At 61.9% G+C, this 23,926-nt stretch overlaps 1 protein-coding gene across 2 annotated transcripts in view; it reads right to left on the reverse strand.

The window, feature by feature from the left end:
* Positions 1-2,675: 2,675 nt before the first annotated feature.
* The window catches only part of HIP1R (huntingtin interacting protein 1 related), a 28,089-nt gene continuing 6,838 nt past the window's right edge, over positions 2,676-23,926 (reverse strand). The window contains exons 2-32 of one of the 2 annotated variants that reach the window (XM_047087955.1): positions 15,928-15,991; positions 15,247-15,389; positions 14,965-15,021; positions 13,647-13,727; positions 13,169-13,245; positions 12,782-12,843; positions 10,895-11,035; positions 9,805-9,862; positions 9,632-9,707; positions 9,325-9,465; positions 9,162-9,223; positions 9,005-9,077; positions 8,727-8,910; positions 8,548-8,636; positions 8,344-8,460; positions 8,146-8,247; positions 7,678-7,872; positions 6,325-6,472; positions 6,122-6,208; positions 5,655-5,762; positions 5,367-5,503; positions 5,015-5,125; positions 4,746-4,804; positions 4,491-4,521; positions 4,345-4,407; positions 3,936-4,036; positions 3,709-3,814; positions 3,489-3,612; positions 3,352-3,413; positions 3,032-3,238; positions 2,676-2,823 (exon numbers count right to left, since the gene is read on the reverse strand). In XM_047087955.1, the coding sequence (XP_046943911.1) occupies positions 2,776-2,823; positions 3,032-3,238; positions 3,352-3,413; positions 3,489-3,612; positions 3,709-3,814; positions 3,936-4,036; positions 4,345-4,407; positions 4,491-4,521; positions 4,746-4,804; positions 5,015-5,125; positions 5,367-5,503; positions 5,655-5,762; positions 6,122-6,208; positions 6,325-6,472; positions 7,678-7,872; positions 8,146-8,247; positions 8,344-8,460; positions 8,548-8,636; positions 8,727-8,910; positions 9,005-9,077; positions 9,162-9,223; positions 9,325-9,465; positions 9,632-9,707; positions 9,805-9,862; positions 10,895-11,035; positions 12,782-12,843; positions 13,169-13,245; positions 13,647-13,727; positions 14,965-15,021; positions 15,247-15,389; positions 15,928-15,991 (3,114 nt within the window). In that variant the 3' untranslated portion in view covers positions 2,676-2,775. Of the gene's footprint in view, positions 2,824-3,031; positions 3,239-3,351; positions 3,414-3,488; positions 3,613-3,708; positions 3,815-3,921; positions 4,037-4,344; positions 4,408-4,490; positions 4,522-4,745; positions 4,805-5,014; positions 5,126-5,366; positions 5,504-5,654; positions 5,763-6,121; positions 6,209-6,324; positions 6,473-7,677; positions 7,873-8,145; positions 8,248-8,343; positions 8,461-8,547; positions 8,637-8,726; positions 8,911-9,004; positions 9,078-9,161; positions 9,224-9,324; positions 9,466-9,631; positions 9,708-9,804; positions 9,863-10,894; positions 11,036-12,781; positions 12,844-13,168; positions 13,246-13,646; positions 13,728-14,964; positions 15,022-15,246; positions 15,390-15,927; positions 15,992-23,926 lie in introns of those variants that run through there. The other variant, XM_047087956.1, reaches the window with a different exon arrangement.

Genomic DNA, 23,926 nt, shown 5'->3' on the forward strand with positions numbered 1-23,926 from the left:
GTCCCTGGCACGGACAGGATAAAAGGCTCTCTTGTTTCCCACCTCCTGCCCTTCACTCGTGTTCACGAAAAGGTAGTACACTGCTCCTGTGTCACAGTGTGGCTACACTGCGGCCGTGGTTGCCCTCTGGCCTTGGTCTCGCCCTGGCACAGACTGCATCGCCGAGGGAAGTGACGGACATTCTTGGCTTGTTGCAAATAAGTGATAGAACTGAGTGGGTGACATTTCGTCCTGGAGAAGAGGACCCCTCCCACCACCCCAGACTTGCTGCTCCCCTCTCGAGGCTGGAGAGACCCTGCCGGGCCCCTCTGTACCCCCTGGGTTGGACCGTGTACCAGGGCCTGGGCATCTGGGAAGGACCTTCCTCGTTGCACTGGTCGGAAGGTGAGCACGGAGAACAGCCCCGTGAAGCCCTCCTACGGGATGCCATTCCCTGCACATCACTGCACGGGGAGGATGCGCCCCCCCCCCGAGGCACCGCTGGGGCTTTCCCAGGACAAGGAGGAAAGCCTTTCTGGAGAAATCTGTGTGCTCGTTTGAGAGTTTGTGGCAGATAGGGAGCTTACAGCCACACTTGGTGAGGACACTGGCTCCCTTCTCCGGGCCCCCCATGCTTGTGAGGTCGTCAGGGAGGCCCGGTGGTAGGGGGCGTGATGAGATCAGATGCGGGGCTTCTTGTTTGGGGTCTCCAGTTAAAAGATTTGCTGAGGACATGCTTTCAGAACCAGCTAACCTTTCTGTGTCTCGACTAAGTGGACTCGTGCCAGTTTTCACTGGTTGCATGTGGTGGAGCCAGTCGTCTGCTTGAAAGTCTTTCCTGAAGCTGGTTTCCCTTAGAAACGAGAACCAGGCCCCAGTTCCATCGCCCTGTTTATGAAGTTTTCAAAGCACTTCGCCCCACCCACACCGCATACTGGTCCGGAGGGGGACAGGGCCCCACTTCATGCTCTGGGAAAACCCCGGGCACAGGGAGTGAGACTCTCCTCTGAGGCCACATGCGGTGGAAGCCACCCCAGTTGATCTTTCTCTGCCCTGACCTGCATGGTCTTTGTTCCACAAATGCCGGTGGCCTGCGGGGGAAGGGGGCGCGCTGTGGGCAGCGTGCCAAGGCCAGGCCGCCTGGCCGGGAGCCCTTGGCGGGGGCGCCCCCGCAGAAAGCGGGTGTCTGCACAGCCAGCTGTGCTCTTGGGAACCCAGAGGCCTGTTAGGCTCTCTTAATACGAGGCTGTGTGTGGCCACGCCGGTCCAGGCCAGACCAGATAGGAGTCAGCGTGCCCACCGCCAAGCCCCGGTGTGGGCCGTTCTTAACTGCAGGGACTCAGTGGTCACTCCTCCCCCTTCCCAAAGAAGCGTGGCTTCCGACAGGGCTGGGGGAGGGGGAGGGGGTGTGTGTGGACAAGAACCCAGGGGACTTGGGGTGGCAGTAGAGGCCAGGGAGGAGAGACCCAAGCCGCGACTCACCACGGAGGTGTCCGTCCTACGGCCGCAAGTCACAGACTTCCCAGGAAACGAGCCAGGCGGAACCAGAAGCAGCTGTACAAGCTCTTCCGGAGTTCCAAGTGCCCTGTTACCTGCAGCAACTAAGTGGGTCCCTGCCCTGCGGTGCACGTCCCGGCCCTGGAGAAATGACAGCCCAGGCGCGGCCCCTCCTGGTAGGGCAGTGACGACAGTCCAAGTGCATTTTATTGCCAGTCTGACTCTTCAACACAAGGAAAGACTAAAGGCAAAGCGGAAGAGCTGGTTCCTTGTGCTCATGTCCAGACCGTGGCTGGTACCGGAGCACCCTGCGGGCGGGGGGCGCTGCCGGTCCTTTCCTCCCAAGCACTCCCGGGGCGGGGGCCCAAGGAACACACGTTCTTGCAAATCCTCCTCCCAGTGGGCGCAGGGCAGGCCCACGGTGGAGCGGGGCCGCGGCCAGGCTGCCGGGCACAAAGGTGCCCTTGATCTGGAGGACGGCAGGCAGGCGTCCTAGTTCTCGGGCTTTTTGTGGCTGAGCCGGGGAGGCCTTCGAGAGGTCTGGCCGTCACCTCGTGAGGAGGGGAGGGAAGGAGGCAGGGGGGAGGAGGGGGCGGCAAAGGGGAACAGGCAGAACGGGGCCTCCAGGGCAGAAGCAGCCAGATCAGGGTCATGAAGGACAGGACACAGGAGGGTCACCACCGCACAGCACCTGTGCCCGCCGGGCCCGCATCTCCCCAAAGGTCCTGTCCTCCACACTCCCGTCCCCGATGCCTTGGAGCGAGGCCCAAGGAGAAAGGGCAATGCTAGGCCGCTCTGGAGCAGTCTGCTTTGCTTGAGGCCACCCCAGCCCCATCGCCATGGACTCAGTGCCCGAAAGCTACAAGTAGGTGAAAGCTACAAGTAGCTACCACATCTTGCCTATGTCCCCAACAGCCAGCATGGACTGGCCGTTCATCGCTAACCTCAGACCTTGAGTTCAAAAGGCAGGGGAGGTCCTACCCAAAGTCCCTCTCCTGGGGCCCTGCTTCTCAGGGTGAATACAAACTCACGGAGGAAAGCTTGAACTCAGAATATTACAAATGTTCCATGTGTTTCCTGAAGACGTTGTGGCTCGGGCCTGCTAGATCCTGGCTGCGCTCACGAGTGCCTGTTGCAGACGGAGAACCGGCCCCTGATCCTTTGGGTTCAGCGAGGGCTGGGGACCTCGGGGACACTGATCCGGTCCGTGGGGTGGGGGACCACACCCCGTGGAGGCTCCGCAGCCGAGATGGGGCGGCCACCCAAGGCCCAGGCCTGCCTGCTGGCCCCCTCGGGAGCCTAGTAGTTCACGAGCTGAGCCGGGTAGATGCCATCCTTCTTGTCCAGCTGCAGGAGTCAAAGTTGAGGGGCTCAGCGAACGTGGCTGGGCCCCCACACACCCTACCTCCCCTCGGCCCCCTGCAGCCTTCCCACCCCCACCATCCTCCCCGTGTTGCTGAAGCAGCATTTCTGCCCCGAGTCCCGCAGACTGGGGAGCAGAGACAGGGACGGCACCCCCGGGGCCCCTCCCGGCCCCAGTGCCGACGCTCCGCACCTGCTGGTCCTGCCGGGCTGCCACACTGGGCTTCTGGGCTAGGGGTGGCTTCCTGGAGGTCCCACCACGGGGGGCAGCACTGGGTCGGCTGGGCTCCTCCTCGCTCAGTGTCCCCACGCCGCCAGCCAGCACGTAGTGCTGCTTCCGCAGCTCCCCCAGCCGCATACGCTCCGCCTCCAGCATCTTCTCCAGCTCCAGGACACGAACCTGCAGCCCCACGTGCCCGCTCAGCACGGCCGTGTGGCCCACCCTGCCCGCCCTCCCAGAGGTGGGCCCTCGAGGAGGAGCGGGAGGCACGGAGGCCAGCCGCAGGCACCCACCTGGGTCTCCATCTCCTGCTTCTTCAGCTTGATGAGGGACAGGCCGGAGAAGTCCATGGTGTCTGTGGCCAGAACGGGACAGGGTTAGTGCCTCTGCGCCCGCCCCCACCCCGGCTGCGGCCAGGGCCCGGGCTCACCTCTTTCTTCGATCTGCTCCTGGCCTGATCTGGTGGAGGCCACCACGTTGGCGGCCATCTCGTTGACGGTGCGGGAGCACTCCTGCAGGCGGCTCAGGTGCGGGCTGCGTTTGTCCGCCTTCACCTGGGGGGGCGCGGGGGCAGGTCAGCCTCACCCCTAGCACGTGGGGCCCGTCTGCCACAGCCCAGACCTGAGAGGCCGCTGCGCGTGAAGCCTCACCTTGGAGGCCGCCACCAGCTGGGCCGTGCTGGCTGCGATCTCGTGCGAACAGACGATGAGCTCTTCGTACTTGCCCGTGTGGAGCACCACCCTGTCGGCCGACTCCCTGCGGGCAGAGCCGGGTGGGGCCTGGGTCTCCGACCCTCGGGGCCCCGGGCCGCCTCCACGCTCCCTCCCCAGACCCTGAGCGCCGAACACCCTGCCGCCCCCCACCTGGGGCGACATACACCAGCTGCGTGGCTCCCCAGCCCACGGCCTTGGAGGCGGAGATGAGGCCTTCGGTCCACCTGGAGTTCTTGGCATAAAATTCCTGCTGCGTGGCTGCCCCCTAGCGACAACAGGAGGGCAAGGCAGGGCGGGGGGGACCAGTCAGTGACGGTGCAGGTGGAAACGGAGCCCCACGTGGGGCCCCTCTGCCTTCACCTCAGCCACGAGGGTACGTCCCTGGGCCGCGGCGGGATTCAGGCGTGAACCCCGGGCGCACCGTGCGCATCACTGGGTGGGGGGAGGGTGTCGGATCACTGCACGCTCCGGGAAGCTCGTGCCTGAAGGAGCCCTGAGGTCAGCTGAAGCCCAGGGTGGAGTGACCCGGAGGGCTCTGAGCTCACGCCCCCTTCGGGAATCGGGCCCGCTCACCCTGCCGCCCTCCACGATTTCCTTCTGCAGGCTGGTGGACGTCGTCACCAAGAGCCGGATGGCCTGCCAAGACCAAAACACATGTCACTCTTGGGGTGGTCTTCCCAGGCACGCAGCCCACCCTGGGGTCGCAGTCAGCCACTCACCTTCATCAGGTCTGTGCACGAATTGAGGATCCTGAGGCAAGCAGGGAGGTGCAGGGGCGGGAGAGAGAGAGAGAGAGAGAGGAATCTACAGCGTGACCCTGGAGAGCCTGCCCTCCGCGTGGACCACCACGGGGCCCGACACGGCTGTTCAGCAGGCCGGGCTGCACTTGTTCCCGGTCCCTTGTGGAGAGCTAGGCAGGCAGGACAGAACACCCCGGGGTCTGGGGGGCTCGGGAGTGGTGAAGTGGGGCTCACCTCTCGTTCACCTCTAGCTTCACCCCGGAGCTGGCATGGCGGGCCTGGTTCATCATGTCCTACAGCCAGTGACAGAGGTCAGCGGGCTGAGAGGGCGGTGTGAGAGGAAGGGGGATGCGGTGCCGGACCAGCCCCCCGCCCCCCAAACGGCCACGGAGCCGTCCGCCCCGTGCACGGGAGCGCAGAGGCGGGCAGAGCCTGCACTCAGCCCAGCGCAGCCCCCGGGGCTCCTGCAGAAACCGGAGGAGCCCCCGCACCCCAGGCCTCACCTCGATCCTCCGCACGGCGTCTTCGATGGCCGCGGACGTGGCCGCCATCTCCTTGTCCACCACGGCCCCGAGCTCCTCCTGACGCACGTCCAGGCTCTTGGGCTTCAGCTCCTGGGGAAGAGGCATCTAGGAGTCAGGCGGGGCGCACTGGAGTCCCAGCAACCCCGGGGAGCCTGGGAGAGGCTGGAGCGGCGCTCTGTCCCTGCCCCGTGTCCTCCAGCTGCCAGCGCCACACATGAGCACCGGTTCGGCCCGAAGTAAAGGCGGGCGCGGGGAAGTTGGGGCCCGGAGCCTCACCCCAGCGTCCTCACCCCTGCGGACCCCCACCCGGCGCCGCGGCCGCACACCTCACCTGGCCCAGCTGAAGGATGCCCCGCAGCGGGGTCCGCACCAGGCCGGGCTGGGCCTGCTGCAGGGTCTGCTGCTGCTGCAGCTGCCCCACGAGCTCCAGAGCCCGGGCCCCGCACTCCCGGCACGTGTCGATCAGGCCTGGGCGGGGAGAGGTCCGTCAGGGGCCGGCACCCGGGAGCCCCGGAAGATGCCCCCGCGCCGGGTCCGACGCCAGGACCGGTGTGTAGGCCCCCGCCTTCCCTGGGTCCACACGGGTCCCAGGTGGGAGTCAAGCCCGGGGCCCACTTACGGTCGGCAGGGTCGGTGGGTGCCAGGTGGGAGGTGGCACCGCCGTGGACGATGGTGTCTGCGGCCACGTGGGAGAAGTGGGTCAGGGCTGCCACCAGCACAGAGGCGTCTGTGGGGGGAGGAGAAACGGAACCCTCACGCCACTGCCACGGGGCGAGGCCGGGCAGGCTGCTCACATCCTCTGCCCACAAGCCTAACGGGCACCAGGGCCCGGAGAAGAAGCAGGCTCGGGGGATGGGAGGTGGGGGGGGAGAAGAGGAAGGTCACGGGGAAGAAGAGCCTACACCACGTCAAGCGGCTAGACAGCAGCCAAGCCGGGAACAAAGCTAGGTCTGGGTGATCCCAGGCTCCCCGGCAGGCAGGAATGGGCTCCCGGTGGGCGTGTGCAGGGGGCACGGCTCTGGGAAGCTCCCCAGGGGCAGGAGGCAGCCATGGCCGGCGGAATGGGCACCCCGCCGCCGTGCTCACCTGACCCGGACACCAGGTACTGGGCATGGCCCTTCTCCAGGGCGCTCACGGCGTCCAGGGCTGCCTGGGCCCTGCTCACCAAGTAGTCTGTGGGCACAGGGAGAGGCGGTCAGGGGCGGAGCCTGCCTGAGGCCTCATCGCCTTCCGCCCCTCCTCTCGGGGCGGGCTGAGCACCCCACCGGGCAGGGAAGGAAAGGCCCTACCCGGCGAGCTGGTGCAGCGCAGGTGCAGGGGGTCATCCAGCTTGGCCACGGCGTCCCGCAGGATGCGCTGGGCCTCGGTGGCAGTGGCCCGGAGCACTGCAAACTGCTCGTCCACAAGCCTACGCCGCAGTTCTTGCTCCTGAGACTCCTGGGGGGAAGGGGAGAGGCGGCTTGGACATCCCAACCGGGGGTCAGCGCCGTGGCAGCCAGGCAGGCGGTCAGCTGGGACCCTCGCTGGGGAGGGAGGTCTGAGGAGAGGCCCCGCACCGACCCCCTGCTTGGACTGCTCCATCACGAGCCCGCGGGCAGCTTGGCAATAACGACAACCGATGGGGCGCCTGGGCGGCTCAGTCAGTCGAGCGTCCAACTTTGGCTCAGGTCACGATCTCAACGGTTCGTGAATTCGAGCTCCGCGTTGGGCTCTCTGCTGTCAGCAAAGAGCCTGCTTTGGATCCTCTGTCCACCCTCCTCTGCCCCTCCCCCACCCTATCTCCGAAAAACAAAAGACAACCAAGTTAAAAAGCAGACAAAAGATCTGAACAAACATTTCTCCCCAAGTACACAAAAGGCAATGAACACACACAAAAGACATTCAACACCATAAACCCTTAGGGAAATGCGAGACAAAAAAACCACAATGAGATACCACCTCACACCCGCTAGGGTGGCTAAAACGACCACAGACAGTAACAAGTGCTGTTAAGGTTGTAGGGAAATTGGGGCAGCGGTTAAGTGTTTGTCTGACTTTGGCTCAGGTCGTGATCTCACAGTTCGTGAGTTCGAGCCCCACAGAGCCTGCCTCAGACCCTCTGTCCTCTGTTTCTCTGCCCCTCCACCCCGGCCGGTTCGCTTTTTCTCAAAATAAACTGAAAAAAGAAAAAAAAAAAAAAAAAAAGTTTCCCCAGAAATGGACAACTGCATACGTTCCTGGCGGGAACAGAAACGGCACAGCCCCTCTGGTTCATGGCGTTACCCCCAACTGCCAAAGTGAAAACACCCACCAACTGATGAACAAGTACACACAATGCATTCTGGCCGTGGGACACTACTGGGCCACGACACTTGGATGAACCCGGCCAACACTGCTCGGTGAGAGAAACCAGTCCTATCGTGAGGTCCCGTCCACCTGCAATGTCTGCAACAGGTCGATCCAGAGGGGAGAGGTTGCCAGGGGCTGGGGCTGTCAGAGGGGCGTGGGGATTAACTCCTTCGTGGGTGAAGAGTTTCTTTTTGGAGTGGTAAAAATATTCTGGAAGTACAGGGCGGACGCGCAAGCCTTCGGTCGATCGGGAAGCAGGCCGGGTCTCGACGCAGCTGTTGCTGTGGTGGGGGAGGGGGGAGCCGGGGCGTCACCTTGTCCGCCAGCTGCCTCTGCAGCTCGGCCGTCTCCCGAGAGCCGCGCTGCTGCTCCTGGCTCAACGCCGCCTCCTTCTCCCGCACCAGGCCCTGGGCCGCCAGCAGGTCCGCCTCCCGTCGCTGCACCGCACTGCTCAGCTCGGCCTTCTCTGCGCTCAGTGCGTCCAGCCTGGAGCTCAGCTCCGAGCCGCTCTGCAAACACCCGGCACGTGAGCAGGGTGGCCTTGCCCGCACCCCGTCCCCACCCAGGTTCACGGACCACCCCCGAGAGCCACGTTCTCCTTAATCTCCCCTTAGAGAACTTCCCGAAGGCCAGGGCCCCCTTCCCGTGTCCCCTGGGTCAGAGCTGCACCCCAGGACTGAACCAAGCTACTGGCATCCGGGCATGGCCCCGCTCACGGGAAAGAGGACCCTAACTCCTGCCCGGCCGGCTCCCGGAGGCCACCCCACATGCGGCGGCCATACCTGCTCCGTGCGGCTCAGGGCCTCCCGCGTGCGCACCAGCTCTCCCGCCTTGGCCTCCAGCTCCCTCTTGAGCTTCTCCAGCAGGTCAGTCTGCTCCTCCAGCTGGGACAGGACAGCGTGTCACGGCGGGCAGGGTGGAGGTGGGGGAAGTGACACCAGAGTCGGGGCCACGGGGGCCCACGCACGCCCGGGACGCACCTTCAGCTCGGACTCCCGTCTCTCTTGCTCCATCTGGAAGGCCAGCTGCTCCTTCACCCGCGCCACCTCCTCCTGGCTCTGCTGGGTCACCGTCAGCTGCTTGGCCGTGTCCGCGTTCTGCGCAGGTGAGGCACAGGCTCACGCTCCGCCACCGCCAGGGGGCCCCACTCGGCGTCCGCCCGTCACGCCCGTGCCTCCACCTACCTTCCTGAGCAGCTCGGCGTGTGTGCCGATGAGCTCGCTGTGCTTCTCCTTGAGCTTCTGGTAGCGCGCCTCGGTGGCGCTGGCCCTCTCTGCAGGGGGCAGGGGAGGCGGTGGTCCCCAGCTGCCCGCCCGCCCGCCGGCCGCCCGCCCCCCGCCCCGGCCCCGCGCCGCTCACGCACTCTCGGCCTCCTCGCGCAGGCCCTGGTTCCGCTCGCCTTCCCGCTGGGCGGCCTGCAGCTGGGTCAGCTCGTGGCGCAGCTGCTCGTTGTCCACCAGCGCCTTCTGCTTCTGCTTCCGCTGCTCCTCCAGCTCGGCCTCCAGCGCGTTCACCTGGCCCTTCAGCTGCGAGACGTAGCGCTGGGCCTGTGCGGCCCGAGGACGGTGGTGTGGGGACGCCGCGCGCGTGTGCGTCGGTGGGGGTGCGCCACACAGCCCGGCCCCACGACCCCGCCCTCACCTCCAGCCTGATCTTCTCCAGCTCTGCGCGGAGCGTCTCCACCTCTCTCTTCAGGGTCTCGATCTGCACGTCCCTGGGGACAGACGGCCTTCAAGGTCAGTCCCGACCACCGCGCGGTCCCCGCCACAGGCGGCCCCCGGCCCTCGCCTCGCCTCACCTGTCATCCTTCAAGGAGCCATTGGGGGGTCCGAACGTCTGCTCAAAGAGGTCGGCCACCACCTGCCACACAAGCACGGTGACCCAGGGCCACGCCCCCGGGCCCTGCAGGGCCAGGGGAGGGCGCGGGCAGAAGGACACCCGACCAAAAGGGGGAACCTCACCGCTGGTTCCCCAGCTGGGGGCCCCGTGCTGATCTCAATGAGGTTCTCGGGCTCCTCGTCCTCAGGGGCCTCCTCGGGGATCACCACCACAGGCTTGATGTGCTCGGCCAGCGCTGAGGCCCGCAGGAAGTTGGGAGGTCCCTGGGGGAGGGGCAATGAGTGGGAGCTGCTCACGGCCCCGGGGGAAGACCCTCTCAGTCGTCCCCAGCGCCCACGTGGGGCCCCAGCAGGCACCCAGGGTCCCCCACGCGCCCAGAGTAGGAACAAGGCTGCAGCCCAGGGGCAGCCTGGGGAATATGACAGGTACCTCAGGCAGCCGGGGGATCTGGATGAGCCGCTTAAAGTAGAGCATGTCAGAGGCTCTCCGGAAGAAATTTCTGAGGCTGCAGAGGCAGACGAGGGGAGGTCACAGAGGGGCCGGACCTGGACAGGAAGCCCAGCTCACCAGGCCGCAGAGCCTCCTCCCTGCCCGGGCCATACCTGTGAAACTGCTCGTGGAACCGGTCCCTGTGGCCTTGCAGGGTGTCAGCTGGGAGACCTGAGGGCAGGGATGTTGGACAGGACTTCCCCTCTGCCCCCTGCTCTGTGACTTGCAAAGACTTAACCTTCCCTCCCTCCCGTTCCCACTCTGCTCCACCACATTCTAGAAACCATCGTAGAGGGGAGAGCACCTGCTGCCTGGCCAGGCCCCCCACCAACTGGGAGAGTGAGGTGAGGGGTTGTGAGGTGAGGGGAGACCCCTACAGGGGTGTGGCTCTCGACTCTGAGAAGGGGTGGGGGGGTGGGCGCTCCAAAGTCAGCATCTTGGCCACAGCAAGCCTGATCGGCGCATGCCTGTAGGGGGCGCTGTGAAATCGCTTCTGGACTCCAGCTTGGGCTGATAGCATTGCAACAGCTCATTCACCCCAGGCCCCTGGTTCTGGGGGGGGGGGGGGGGGGGGCGTGGGGACCAAGACCTCTTCAGAGGGTCGACCGGGGCCAAACCCTCTGTGAACGGGGAGCAAGTGACGTGCGCCTCTTTGGATGTGTCACGCCAGCCTGCGGGATGCGAGGCGCCCCAGTGGGCTGCCCTCAGAGGGCAATCCCTCCTTCAAGACCAGGGATTTCAGAGAACTGCAAACGTGTAAAACCACACCCCTCTTCTCACTAGACCCTTGTGTTGGGGAACAGTGCTTTTCCACCACAACTGTGGTGGTTATGTTAAGGCTAGTGTACTACGTCACATTTAACTGAGAAGTATTTTTTAGGGGCGCCTGGGTGGCGCAGTCGGTTAAGCGTCCGTCTTCAGCTCAGGTCATGATCTTGCGGTTCATGGGTTTGAGCCCCACATCGGGCTCTGTGCAGACAGCGTGGACAGAGCCTGCTTGGGATTTTCTCTCTCTCTGTCTCTCCCCCTCCCCCCACCTCACAAAAATAAACATTTTTTAAAAAATAACTTTTAAATGTCTTGATCTTCATTTCTGATACAGCCAATATCTGTCAACGTAAGCCACCTAAACACAGCCCTCTGTGGCTCCGGCTGAACCTCAGGGGGCCCGAGGCAGGGCGGCAGGGGGCTGGGGGGACTTACAGGCGTGCAGCTTGAACATGAGCTTGACTGTGTAATGGTAGAGGTGGCTGCAGTCCTGGATGACCTGGATGAGGGGAGCCAGGCGGCACTGGCCCGAGGACATCTGGGACACAGCGATGGCTGTGTTGAGCTGCCGGAAAACTGCAAACAGAGGTGGAGGGGGCAGCATGCGCATGGGAAGCTGGGATGTGGCCTCGGTGACAGGCTCGTGAGAACAGTGCAGAGGGTGGGCCCCACGCCCTCATCTCGGGGCATCGGCAGAGCAACCCTGGGAGGCAGCGGCCTGGGGACCTGCCTTGCTGGTTCTAGCCAGGCCGGGACAACTCTGTCCCAGGTCCTCGGACACAAACATGCTCCAAACTGCTAGGACAGGAGCCCCTGTGCTTTGGCTGCCCCAGATGGACAAGAGCCCCCTCAAAAACTAGGGCAACAGCAGGGTCGGGGCAAAGAGAATACAGGTCAGCTCAGCAAGGGTTTCCAAGAGCCACCATGCAGTGCACCCGGAATGAGGGGCTGGAGGGATAGGGTGACTTCGAAGGTCCTGTACCCGTGGGCCTCGAGCTCATCCTCAGTCTTCGAGGGAAGAAGGAGGCTCAAAGCAGTGTAGCCAAGTGCCTCATCTTACAACTGTGATGAGAGCCACAAGGCAGCCAGATCGGGACCTGGTTCTGAAAGCCCCAAGTGACCCCAAAACATCACTTGCACCCAGGGTCAATCTCCCCTGTCCCTGACAATCAAGCCTTTCGTGAGATCAGCCAAGTAGGAGGGCCAGGGACAAACACGAGGCTGCCCCCACCATAGCCGGCCTCTTATCTAGGGCACAGAGAGAAATGACAACGGGCAGACCGCACGCCAGGGTGGCCCATGCACGACACAGATGCCAGGACAAGCCCTGGGGCCCTGTCCTCACCTGGCCTAGGGTGGGACCGTTTGCAAACCTCCAAGCCCAGGAGGAGCAAGACGCAGCTAAGCATGGTCCTTCACCCTCCAAATCTTAACATTCAATTACGTGTCACATCAAGTACATCTTCCTATAAAAACTGAAACACACATAAGATACCATTTGGGGTTTGATACGAGGCAAAACCATTTCTCCACTGAGGGGCATTCAGGATGGTTCTCCAGGGAGACGCTGGCCTGCGGACCGCTAGGCTGCCCCTCCTTTGTGCTTCATCAAGAGGTGAGTGTTGCAAGGGGCGGGGCGCCCAACTGTGGGTTTTCTCTATCTTCCCTCGTGGGGGCCGCTGTGAGAAGCACGTCTCGTCCCTGCCAGTCACAGGCCGGTGGCCACGCTCCCCAGTGGGGTCTGGGCTCCTCTGGGTACAGCTCAGAGTCCAGATCCAGGAGTGCCAGGAGGCTGCCCAGACCCACCTCTCTCAAATCCCGATTTTCCCTTAAAAAGGCATTTGCTATTCGTTCTCCTACAAAGAGCACTGAGTCACCCAACAAGACATCCTGAAGCTGCCGCCCAGAACAATCCCCTCTGCGGCCCCGAGAGCGCGAGCCCTCTGAGATTTCCTGTCCAGCAGCTGCTGGGTCCCTGGGCTGTGAAGTCCATGACTCACAGGCCTTTTACAGCAAGGAAACACGCAAGATGACCCAAACCAACTCTCTCCTGGGAGGGCTCTGCAGATGCCCGACGCAGGGGGAGCCGAGTCAGGAGGGGGCGCCGCTGCCTGGACACCTCTGAGGCCTGGCGCCCTGCAGGAGCAGTGGACACCTCTCCCCGTGTCCTGGGGCCACCTGGAGGCCCCCTCACCCCCTCCTAGCAGGGGCATGGACACCGGGGGCAGAATAAGCTGGTGGGGCTAACTTCTCATCCGGCTCTGGGCCCTGAGGAACCACGCAGGACCCAGGGGGGCCGGGCCTCCTCCTTGCTTGGCTTACCTGATTCAGAAAGCCTCAGCTCACAGTCCATGTAATCAAACATCTCCACGGTGAGCTGGAAGCTACAAGGGGAAGGCGGAGGGCTGAGCGGAGGGGCAGGGGACTCACCGCACGAGACCCGCCCCCCAGGCGGGAAGAGGGAACACGGTTCATCCAAGAGCCTCTGCGCCGGACAGCCATCTTTCAGCCAAAGAGGCCAGATTCCAAATAAACCCCAGCCCTTGAACTTCAGCCTCATTTCCTGGGAACGGGACCCTCTGCCCCAGCCAGCCGCTGATGAGCACCTGGCCTCATGGACCCAGAGTGTGGAACGCTGAGGGAGCCACCGGGGAAACTGAGGGAGAAAGGAGGTGGCGCCAGGCAGCCACACTGTCCTGAGGGACTCACATGTTGTTGACGTCGGTCCCAGCAGTTTTCTCCAACACTTCGTCTGTCACTTCCAGGCCCGCAGGAAACTGGGGGTGCTGTGGAGAGGACACCCCCACTCAGCTGAGGCCCATGCTGGCCCCGGCCCAGAACGGGTTCTAGCTTCTGAGGAGAGGAGGAGATGCTGGGGATGCCTCTATGTGCCCCGGGCACTGGCTGAGGGGGCTGCAGGTGACGGGACAGATGGGGGACAGGGAGGAGGGGACGTCCAACCAAGGCAAGAGGCTGCCTGGAGCCAAGGGCAAAGCAGACACTCCCCCCGGCATTAGAGGAAAACGTCTCAAGTTGCCCTGACTCTCAAGGCACCCTGGGCACCTCTGGTTTCCCCTCAGGTCAAGGTTGGGACACAGTAGATGCCACCACCCGGCTTCCCAGGATATCACGGAGAGAAAAGCCCAGGGTCCTCCACCCCCAGCCCCATGACGCCTGAGGAAACTACCTTGAGGTGGAAGGAGATTTTGGTCAGCAAGAGTTTGGTATAAACATTCACCAGCTGTCCGTAGCGGTCATGCAAATGTCCCTGTGGAGAAAGGAGCGCTGGGATGAGGGTCTCCCGCCCCAGGAACATGCCCACAAATCCTACAGGACCTGTTCACACTTTGGGGCCAACAAGACAGCAGAGGTGGGAAGGTGCAGGACGCCAGCTGAGTGTCCCTCCCCCACCTGCCACACGGACAGACGTTCACGCACAAATACCGCTCAGCCCTCCAGAGGCCGCCAACGCATCCCTCCTAAGGGCCTCCGCCAGCCCTACGCTTTGTCTACGGCTCTTTGTTGTTTGTTTGTTTGTTTGTTTTAATTTTACTCCTAGTCCTTCTTGCCAAAGAAACTCTTGCGAGAAGAAGGCTCTTTGTCCAGGGCAACAGGCCAGCTCAGAGTTGGGACGCTTCATTAAAATGCTGGTGGCAGCCGAGGAGGCACATTCTGCCGGGTCCGTGTACACATCCTCCCAGCTGCCTCCCCGGTCACCTCCAAACACCGTGGCCCCTGCGAGCACGCCAACTGGGCCTGTGTCCGCAAACACCACCACGGGCACTATTTTCTTGACTTCAAGGGACATCTGTGAGACACAGCAGCTCGTGTCTATGCCAGCAGGGCCTCCCTCTACAGCCCAGCTCCGAGGCCTGCCCTGACCCCGGCCTACCCCATGAGGTCCCAGCAGTACTCCCAGGTGACAAGGCCAGAGGTCCTGTCCCCACCCCCATATTCCCTGAGGTCTTAGAGTAGATCTAGAATACAAGCTTTTGGGGCTTCCAAACTTTATTATGGATAAGAATCTTCTGGAAGTTTTTTGAACCCAGTTTCCAATCCTGAGATTCTAAAGCAGCCCCAGTCGGGGGGGGGGGGGGTGGTGGTGGTGGGCAAGGAGTCCGTACCCCTCACATTGGCTGTAACTGCTAGTCAGACACTCAGACTGAGGTGTCGCCACATTTCCCAGCTCACAGGGACCACAGGGCTGCTGAGTTTCTGGAGCTAGGGGGCCCGTTAGTTATGCGTTTGGAGCTTCCCAGACAAGACCTTAAAAGCAAGGCTGAGGTTTCATTTACTGACGTCCGTCTGCCCCCAATGTCTCCCCAGATAACATTGTGACTTCTACTCTGAGGGAAAGGAGGGAAAAGACACCCATCTGCAGGGAGCTCCCATTCACTCGGCCCCACGAGCTGGGGGTCAGGACGCCAAGCGGGACCGTGGCTGGGCTTTCTGGACGATTCCCTCCGCAAGGTGCTAAGGCCACCATGCTTGCTCCCTGCACTTACCCACAGATCTCCGATCTCCCGAATGTTGCTCCGATGGCGTTGGCAGTCATGTAGCACCTGCAGTGGCAGCGGGGGGGGGGGGGGGGGTATGAAGAACCCGGACTCACGCGGGCGGGGTCCCAGCGTATGCACCGCCCGTGCTGGCTGGCACGCCAAGGGCAGAGAGGGGTGGGGACAGGGACACTGCTCTGCCTCCCTGGGGTGCTGGCCTGCTCAGGCAGCAGCAGGTGGAGGGCCCGAGAGCCCCGCCCCCGTCAGCACCAGTGGAGAGTGGCAACTCACATTCGGGTGCCCGTCTCGGAGGACCTTGTGGAGCACGTGGCAGAACTTCCAGCTGAGGATAGAGCTGCTGGGAAGGGGCAGACCAATGGCGTAGGACCAGAAGGTGAAGGCCCCCTTCTCATGGTGAGTGCCCAGAATGATGCCTACCAGGGTCAAGGCCAAGTGCAAGAGGCAGAGACTCAAGTGTAGGGAAGGCTGGGGTGCTCAGCGAGTGCAGCTGAGTGACGCAGGGAAAAGGCTGGCCCCTCACCCACAGCCACCCAGCACCTTCTCCCGACACCCCTCTCCCACCACGTCTGCAGGAGTTCGCCGAAAGCGATGGTTTTCTGCCAAGGTCAATCCTCACAGATTTAACCGGGACCGACAGCCCAAGACTATAGATGGTGTTGCCCAGATGGGACTGAGAATGTAAAAGCAGCAGAGCAAGGCAGGAGACCTGGCTGGCCCGGGGCCACACGAGCATGCGCCTTCTCGGGCCTCTGTCTTGTCGAGGGCACGCTTGACAAAGCTCTGGTGGCCAGGCACCTGCACTGTTCCCCGCCCCCCAATTCACTTCCCACCAAGTCCACAGTCAGAGATAACGCAGGGCAGGCCCACACCCTCCTCTCACTCTCCCTGCCTCCCCCCAGAGACCAAGAGGGACAGCGGCCGGCCTGCCTGAAGCAGGGAAGGGAAGGATACGCCGGGCATGCTTCTCCTTCACGGGGGCCTCCTGGGTGTTGATGGCTTTGCTGATGCTGATGGCCTGGGAGGGAACAGAGGAGGCAGAGTTCAGAAACTCACCAGGCAGACTTCTCCAGAAGACACAGGATGGATTCTTCCCGTCAGCCAAAGGAAGGTGTAGAGACGCAGAGGAAAAGGAAGTTCTCTCAACCTAAGCGAACCAGAGCTCTGAAGACTTTTCTTTTACTTGACTCGTACAGCTCAAAATGAGTTAATACCCGATGCCAAAAAGCCCCTGGGAGCCTTCTAGGGGCTAGGATATAAGGACAGAGGCTGGCTGGTAGCTGCAGGACCCCACCTCTGGGCAGACACCTGTGTGTGCTTAGCCCACCCAAGAAGGGGAGGCCCCCGGGCCCCAGCGGGAGCGGCCACTTGCAACAACGTGGCATCCTCCGCCCTATCCCTCCTGAGCCCTCGTGAAGACACGTGTGTCACCCCCCACCCACATTACTGTGGGGCAAGGCCACACGGCCACTACACGGAAACACGGGACAAACCCAGGTCCTGTGGCCCGTCTGCCACGCGGGCCGCCTCCCTCCTGGACGGGGACAAGTCCCGACTCGGTGCCTACCCTCACTGAAGCAGATGGTGACCGTGGCCCCTACTGGGGGCGGTGGGAAGTGGGGGGATCCGCTCAGCATACCTGCTGCTGCCACTCGGGCACTGAGCAAGCAGCCATGTCACTTGTGGGCAGAGGTCCTCACCCATGTCCACCTGCTGGGGTCCTGTCTCCTCCCCCTTAGGTCAGAGCCTCCACAGCCCGAGGCCTCCTGGATGGGACTGCTCCCTCAGCAAAGGGCCCCAGCACTTAACGCCGGTCCCAGCTTTCCTCGAGGGGATGTTTTATTCCTCTACCTGCAGGCAGGTTCTACAGGCCTCTGTCCAGCTGCCCAGCACTGAGCTGGGGACATCAATGTTTGTGGCCGGAGAAGAGCCGCCTATGTCCCCTGGTGGGAGCGACAGGCAGGTGCCCGGCAAACCTACAGACGCGATCCTTCCGTCCACCACTGGTCCTTCCCCAGGGCTCACGGCAGCCTGCCCCCCAGGCCATGCAGGGTCTGCAATGGCTGAGCAAGGGTTGGGGCTGCCATGTGCCCTCACCCTGCAGCCCGGGACCCATGCCGGCAGGTCAAGGCCTTGTCAATAGGACACGTTTGTGTGGTGGCCTGACTCAGACAGGAGTGGGGAGGGGACAGGGCAGAGGGAGCCCCACAGGGCAGCCCCGACACTTGCTTTCCTCTTAGCCCAGAGGCCGCCACGCCATCCACCTCCAGCATCCTCACAGCATAACTGCCCAGCCTGGCCAGGAGGCGGTTCACCCCTGCACACGTCCACCACGAACCGACTTTGGGCCTACTTGGCAAGGCTGTGAGATTTCCTCTGTCGGTAAGAAAAGCAACCCCACAGGAGCAGAGGCAGGCCTCTCCCATCAGGCACGCAGCTGCTGAAACCGGCCCAGCCCCCGCCCCCCCCGAGCCCACTGTGACCCCACTCACGGGACGCAGGAGTGCCGACCCCACGCCAGGCCCCTCAGGGGCCACTCTCCTGGTGTCCCATCCCAGGGTCCCAACGGAAACCCAGACAGGCTCTGGCTTCTCTTATTCCCAAAGCTGCGGTGAGCCAGACCTGGAAGGCTCCCTTGGCCATCTGTGTGCCCAACCTCCGCCAGCACAGCCTCCCTGAGGCCTCAGCGCCTGGCTTTGTTCAACAAGCATCACTGAGCAGCCGCCGGGAGAGAAGTCGAGCCCAGCCCCTACTTCTCCCGGCCCCACATAACCACCATACCCCACCCAGGCAGAACTCTGTCCACCACAGCGGTGGCGACACTGATGATCACCAACTGCCGTCTCCTGGGTGATTACACTGTTCAGGGAACAGGCGACACCCCCAGCAACAGCCTTAGGAAGTGGGCATGAGCCCATCTTCCTGATGAGAAAACTGAAGTATAGAGAGGTTAGGTGTCCTCTCTGTACAGCTACTAAGGACAAAGCCAGGTCCGGCTGCCTGTTGTGTCCTTAGCGACTCTGCCATACAGCGTCCCAGGCTCCTCCCTCCCATACGGGCACAGAGCTGGGAAGGGGCAGGCAGGGGTGGCCGTGCACAGGCCAAGGGCGTGGGGCCACACCTCCCCCAGCAGCACGCAGCTGCCAGCTCATAAGCCGGGAGTGTCTGGTCTCTGGGGGTGTGTAACTCCATCCCCCAGCTGCCCTGACACCTGAGCTGGCTCTTCTGACGACTGCCACCTGGTCTAGCCTGATCCGGAAGATTCGGGGCAAAAGCAGAGCCGAAGCGACACATGCTGAACAGGCCCAGGAAGAGGCTGTGGATGCAGAGACGCAACCCCACGTCAGAGCAAGCTGAAGGGGCGCCCACAGTAACTGCTCTCCCTCCTGAAGGCCAGTGCTTTCTCCTCCTGGGGTCTGCAGCTGGAGAGCAGAGGCAGAGACGCGCCCTAAAGGGACAGGCTGGCTAGGGCCCAGCAAGGGAGGGGAGTGGTGGGGCGGGCAGCCCTTTCCTCCGAGCAGGGAGGAGGCAGGGAGGAAGCCGTACGCAGCAGGAGCCAGCAGTGCGTGGCTGAGCCAAGGTGGGGCGCCAGGGTGAGGCAGTCCCGCCTCCCAGGCGTCCCCCGGGTCACTCAACACAGCCTGTACTTCACCGATGCTCCAAATGTATACTGAGCACCCGCTCACTGCTGGGCACTGGACCCCTCGAAAGACCACCCCCACCACCCCTTTTGGGTCTCTGCTCACCAGTCCCATTCCTGCTGCCACCCTAATGTGTCTCCCCCGATTAATGCTTTTCCATGTACTCAGCTACTCAGCACCCCCTGACAAGGATGTCTTCCTTATTTGTCTATTATCTGAAGGTGAACGCCATGAGGGAAGTGTTTCTGCCTCTCCGGCTACCCCCAGCCCCTAGATGGTGGCCGGCACATGGAAGATCTCCCAAAGCGGGAGCCCCGGTGAGATGTGGTGTCTTGGGTACACGGCAGGATCTGGCCATCAGGCTCCTCCCCTCTCCCCCACCCGCCCTCCCAGTGCTGGCGGCAGGAGCAGGGTCCCTCCCGGGGTGGGAACACGGCCCCGTTGTGTGCAGGGCAGCAGATGTGTGGGTCGGGAAGCCTCACAAGGAGGCACAGTGTTCACACAGAGGGAGTCTGTGCACACTTCACAGGGCCTCGCTTTTCCTACCAGGCACAGCAGCCAAGCCTCGTCCCGGGAGGGGATGTCAGGCTCCGGGGACCCCGTCTGCCTCCCTGGCCGGTCCTGAGTGGGCTGCAGGGGTGGGAAGAGCTTCAGGGTTCTTCTCCGTAGCGTCGGAATCTACGCGGGGTGACTGCGACACAGCTCAGCTTCTAGGGTTTACAGTCTCAAGGCGGCTCCACATAGCGGGGTATCCTCACAATAGCCTGCCAGGTGGCTGGGGGGAAATTCAGAGGGGAACCCAGCACTGCCATGTGGGTTCTCTCCAGCCTGCCGGCCTGAAAAATAGGCTTCTTCTGGCCCTGGTACAGCCACCTAGGCCAGAACTACCCCGGCAGCTCTGACAACAGCAAATTTAATCCCTCACGGCTGGCGGGATCAATTGCCATGGAGAGAAACAGCTTGGAGTGGAATGGATTGATCAGAGGTCCCGATGCCTGGGTGGAAAACCCAGAGCTGGAGAGAAGGGTCCTGGGGTGGGAGGGAGGACAGGTGGTGACTGTCTGGGGATCTGTCTGCTTATCTGACTCCCGGGGAAAAGAGGGAACAGTTCCCTTGACCTTTCAGTGGTTGGGATGGGGGGGCCAGGGAGTGGTTCTCCCACTGCAGGAAATCAGGACAAGAACAATAGTGGGGAGTTCCGGGGCAGCCGTGAGACCCCAGAAATGCTCAGGGGGACTTTGGTGGGAGCTGGACGGTCTGCAGAGACAGGTTTCTTAGACCGGGGAGCAGGAGACAGCGAACGGTTTTACGGGCATTCAGGCCACTGCTGCCCTTTCTGTGCTGGAAAAAGCCAACAAGTCCACACTCGAGGCCCTGGGCAGCCACCTCGCCTGCAACCCTCCACTTGCTCCACCCAGTGTTTGGATGGTGAGCGGCTGGACCTTCCGAGGGGCAGAGGCGGGTACAAGGCGGGTACAGGCTAAGGGATGGGAAGGCTCCGGCATGCTCTGGAGACAGAAGCAAAATCGCTTTCACCGGGAAGCTGGTAAAAGGTGTATTTCATGCCACAACGACAGCAAACTAGGCTAACTTAATAATAAAATGATTTTTATCAAGTTCGGCCATGGGCCAAGCTGCGTGCTGAGCACTTTACCAGTATTACCTCATTTAATCTCCTAAGTAACCCAGGAGGAGGCAGATGAGGAAAATCGAGGCTTAAAGAAGGTAATCACTTGCCCAAGGTCACAATAATGAAACGTTGACCAAGTGCTTTTGCCCTGCCAGGCACTGTTCTAAGTGCTTTGCATATTGACTTGACCCTCACACAACCCTCCCTCCCCCATTCACACGGAGAGAGAATCTGCAGGACTAGACCCAGGCTGCCCGGCTCTGGAAACTGTCCTCTCGGCCACCACTCCACCACTGGGTCCTGGAGGAGGGAGGCTGAGCCAAGGAAGCAGTGCGTCAACAGACGTCCTTCTTTGTCCCGCCACAGGAACCCTGCACCCCCTGGCCACTACCGCTCAGGGAGGACCTGGCCCGACTCCAAGTCAGAACACACACTCTGGATCAGGGATTCGTTCAAGCATCGGGGCGGCACCGAGAAGCTCACGGGCCCCCATGGCTCCCCACTCCTGTGAGCAAGGGCATCTGACTCTGGGCTCTGACCTTCATCTCCGCTTACTCTGGCTCCCTCCCAGGGCAACTTCTGTCCTGCAGCCAGGACAAGCGAAGCCTGGGGACGCAATCCAAGGACCAGGCCGGAGAGAGCGGCCAATGGCGGCCGTCCCTGGATGAGCAACTGGCAGGGACACGCACCAGGAAACATCCCAGCAGGTGCTGGTTCGGGAAAGAGGAAACCCTCGAGGTGGCCAGGCCAGGACCGGAGCCACAGCAGGTGGTACCTGAGAGGCTCGGTACCTGGTGTGGACGGACTCCAGACGGAAGCAGGGCCTTGAGGCGTGGATGTGGTCAGTGAAGCCAGAGGACCAAACCTGGAAACCCCAGTCAGTAGCTGCTCACAGCAACCCAGTCCCTGCCCCATCAGCTGTGGGGCTTCACAAAGAGCAAAGGGGACCCCAGGAAGTTTGGGGAGAGCCACACAGCCAAGGAGGGTAGTGGGGAGGAGAGTCACTGAGGACAGAGCAAGAGTGTGGGCAGCTCACAGAGCCACAGCTCCTCAGCCCGACATTCACCAACGTCAGTTACGCTATGATTGTTTTAAAATTTTTTTTTATTATTTATTTTTTGAGAGAGAGAGACAGCATGAGCAGAGGAGGGGCAGAGAGCGAGGGAGATGCAGAACCCGAAGCAGGCTCCAGGCTCCGAGCTGTCAGCACAGAGCCGGATGCAGGGCTGGAACTCACAAACAGTGAGATCGTGACCTGAGCCGAAGTCGGACACTCAACCGACTGAGCCACCCAGGCGCCCCCAGTTACCCTGTTCTGCAAACCCCCAGCCCTCGCTCAGCAAGGGGCTAAGTGGCTGCAGAGGACGCAGCCCTGGCTGTCCTCTGTGACTGTGAGGTCAGACATCCTAAAGACCCCTTCGCCAGGAGACCCCGCGCCTGGGGACAAAGACAGGTCTTCTCACCGGCCCCACCGGTGATGCTGCTGCACCCCGGCCCGCACGCACACTCACATCATCCCATCTCACTGGGGAGCCTTCGCTTCGGAAACTTTCCCTTTCCAGACGGAGGCTTCCCCATCTGGGAAGCGGGAATGAAAACCCCTGGGTCTTCTAGGATGCAAACACGCACAAAGCCTGTCCGAACACCTTGCTTTGTCGCAGCCACACACTTCCCCCTTTTCTTCCTCACAGGGCCAACCAGGTCCCAGCCTCCAGGCGCATCTCCCCTCACCCAGCTCTCCACTAAAATGCTTCTTCCCGGAGGATCTTCCCCAACCATCCTCTCCGGAGAGCAGCCTCCCATTTACTTCCCCGAGGACATTTATTACCCGAAACCGTCTTGTTTACCACTTAGTCTCAGCTTTTACCTCTGACCCCCAAACAGATGTCCACGGCACAAGGGACTCTGTGAGTCCCGCTCCCTGCTGTATCTCCAGTCCCCAAACCCGTGCCTGGCGGTCAATAAATCTTTATTGGATGAGTCAGAGTGAACACTTGAATGAACAAAAGCTCTTTCACATGTACTTTCTGGTTAAATTCAAGGCAGCGAGTGAGTGTCTTTCTCCAGCTAATAATTTAACCTCTAGTTAAGTAGTAAAAGCAACTATAAAACAATTTCTATTCTTAAAATGGGTCCTGAAATGAATCAGACTCAAGCCTCCTTGTGCCGTTATCACGACACTTCACAGAGGCACTCAGTGGGGCACAAAAACGTCCTTCAAAGAGCCAAGGCACGGGGACAGGCAGAGAGGTGGGTTGCTCTCCGAAGAGTTGTTTGAAGGACAGCAAGACCTCGAGACCTCATTCAAAAGCGTTTGCCTTCTCAAAGGCCATCTCAAAGGCCACTGCCGCACGCAAACACAGGATTTCTGCAGCTGGGGCGGCGCTGGGATGTGGTCACATGCAGAGCAGGGAGGCGCCCGGCAGCTTGCTAATTCTGGCAGATGGGAAGTCAGTGACGCAACACTGTCCTACCCCGATTCCTTCAACCGCTCAACTGGCATCTCTCGTCATTCACATGCCCCAGTCCCCGCTCAGTCCTGGCCCTGCGATCACACAGTTTATGAAACTGCAGGGCCCTGTTGACACCTACCCCTCCTGACGGCCGGCGGGAGCTTCCCTGTCACTGGGACGCAGCTAACAAGTGGCAGCTGGACCAACGCCACTTCTCCCCAGGGCCCTGCAGGTGACAGGCAAAGAGGAGGATGACGTAGCCTCGAGTCCCGCCTCCGTAGGCTGCTTCTGAATGGACAAGGAGCCAGCCTGGGCGGCTTCCTTCCTCGGGCCCTGGTGATATCACTCCACAGACCTGTCTGTCCCACAAGCCAGGGGGCTGAGTCACCACCCCCTGGCAGGTGAACCCACTACAGTTTGAGGAGTGTGTTTATTTCAACCAGAGGAAACACAATCCTGCTGGACTCAACTTTTCTCCACGGGCTCAGTCCTTCCCTGTGGTGGGTGCCTTGGGTGGCTTAGGTCTCACCAAGTGACAGCATCAAAGAAGGGAGACCTGCTGGCCCCGTGGCCTCGGTTCAGCCACACACAGCAAGCGTGTCTCCTCAGCGCTAGGACGGAGGAGGAGCCAACAGGTCCTGCCTGAGGATCTCGGGGTTCAGCAGGTAGTACTCAGGGGCTCAGAGGGGAAAGCAATGCGATCCCTGCTCCCGTGGACTGGAACACACGCCCACCCTCACAGCAGCCGCGGACGGGGAGACAGGGAGACAGGGAGACAGGGAGACAGGAGACAGCGTTTAGGTCAGGAGAACCGGGGGAGCATAGCAAGGCTTGTGCAGGGGGGTTAAGCGGCTGACGGCTTCACCAACGAGGGCATATTTGAGTCTGCCCTGAGATCAAGGGAGGAGGAAGGCCAGCAGCGCAGCCCGGCTGGCAAAGGCATCTCCACTCTTTGCGCCAAGCGTCTCAGGTTAACAGACTGGGTTTCCCTGACCCTCGGCCAAACCGGCTCCGACTCCCGAGTTTCCACCGCAGCCGTGGGACTGAGCAAACCAGTGCCCAGTTGGGTTTCATTCACAAATGGGTCCGGCCTGGGGCAGGCTGGGATGCTGGCCTGGGGGCAAGGTGCTGGCTCCCCCCAACCTCGGGGCCTCCTCCAGGAGAAGGGGAAGTGCTTCTGGAGTGTGGGCACTTGCAGGCTCATTCTCCCAGGAAGAGGCTGTTCCCCA

The sequence above is a fragment of the Lynx rufus genome, unplaced genomic scaffold (assembly GCF_022079265.1).
Source record: "Lynx rufus isolate CCGP_SWC_20201006 ecotype Redwood Valley unplaced genomic scaffold, mLynRuf1.p SCAF_24, whole genome shotgun sequence".
In the NCBI taxonomy this organism is placed as follows: domain Eukaryota; kingdom Metazoa; phylum Chordata; class Mammalia; order Carnivora; family Felidae; genus Lynx; species Lynx rufus.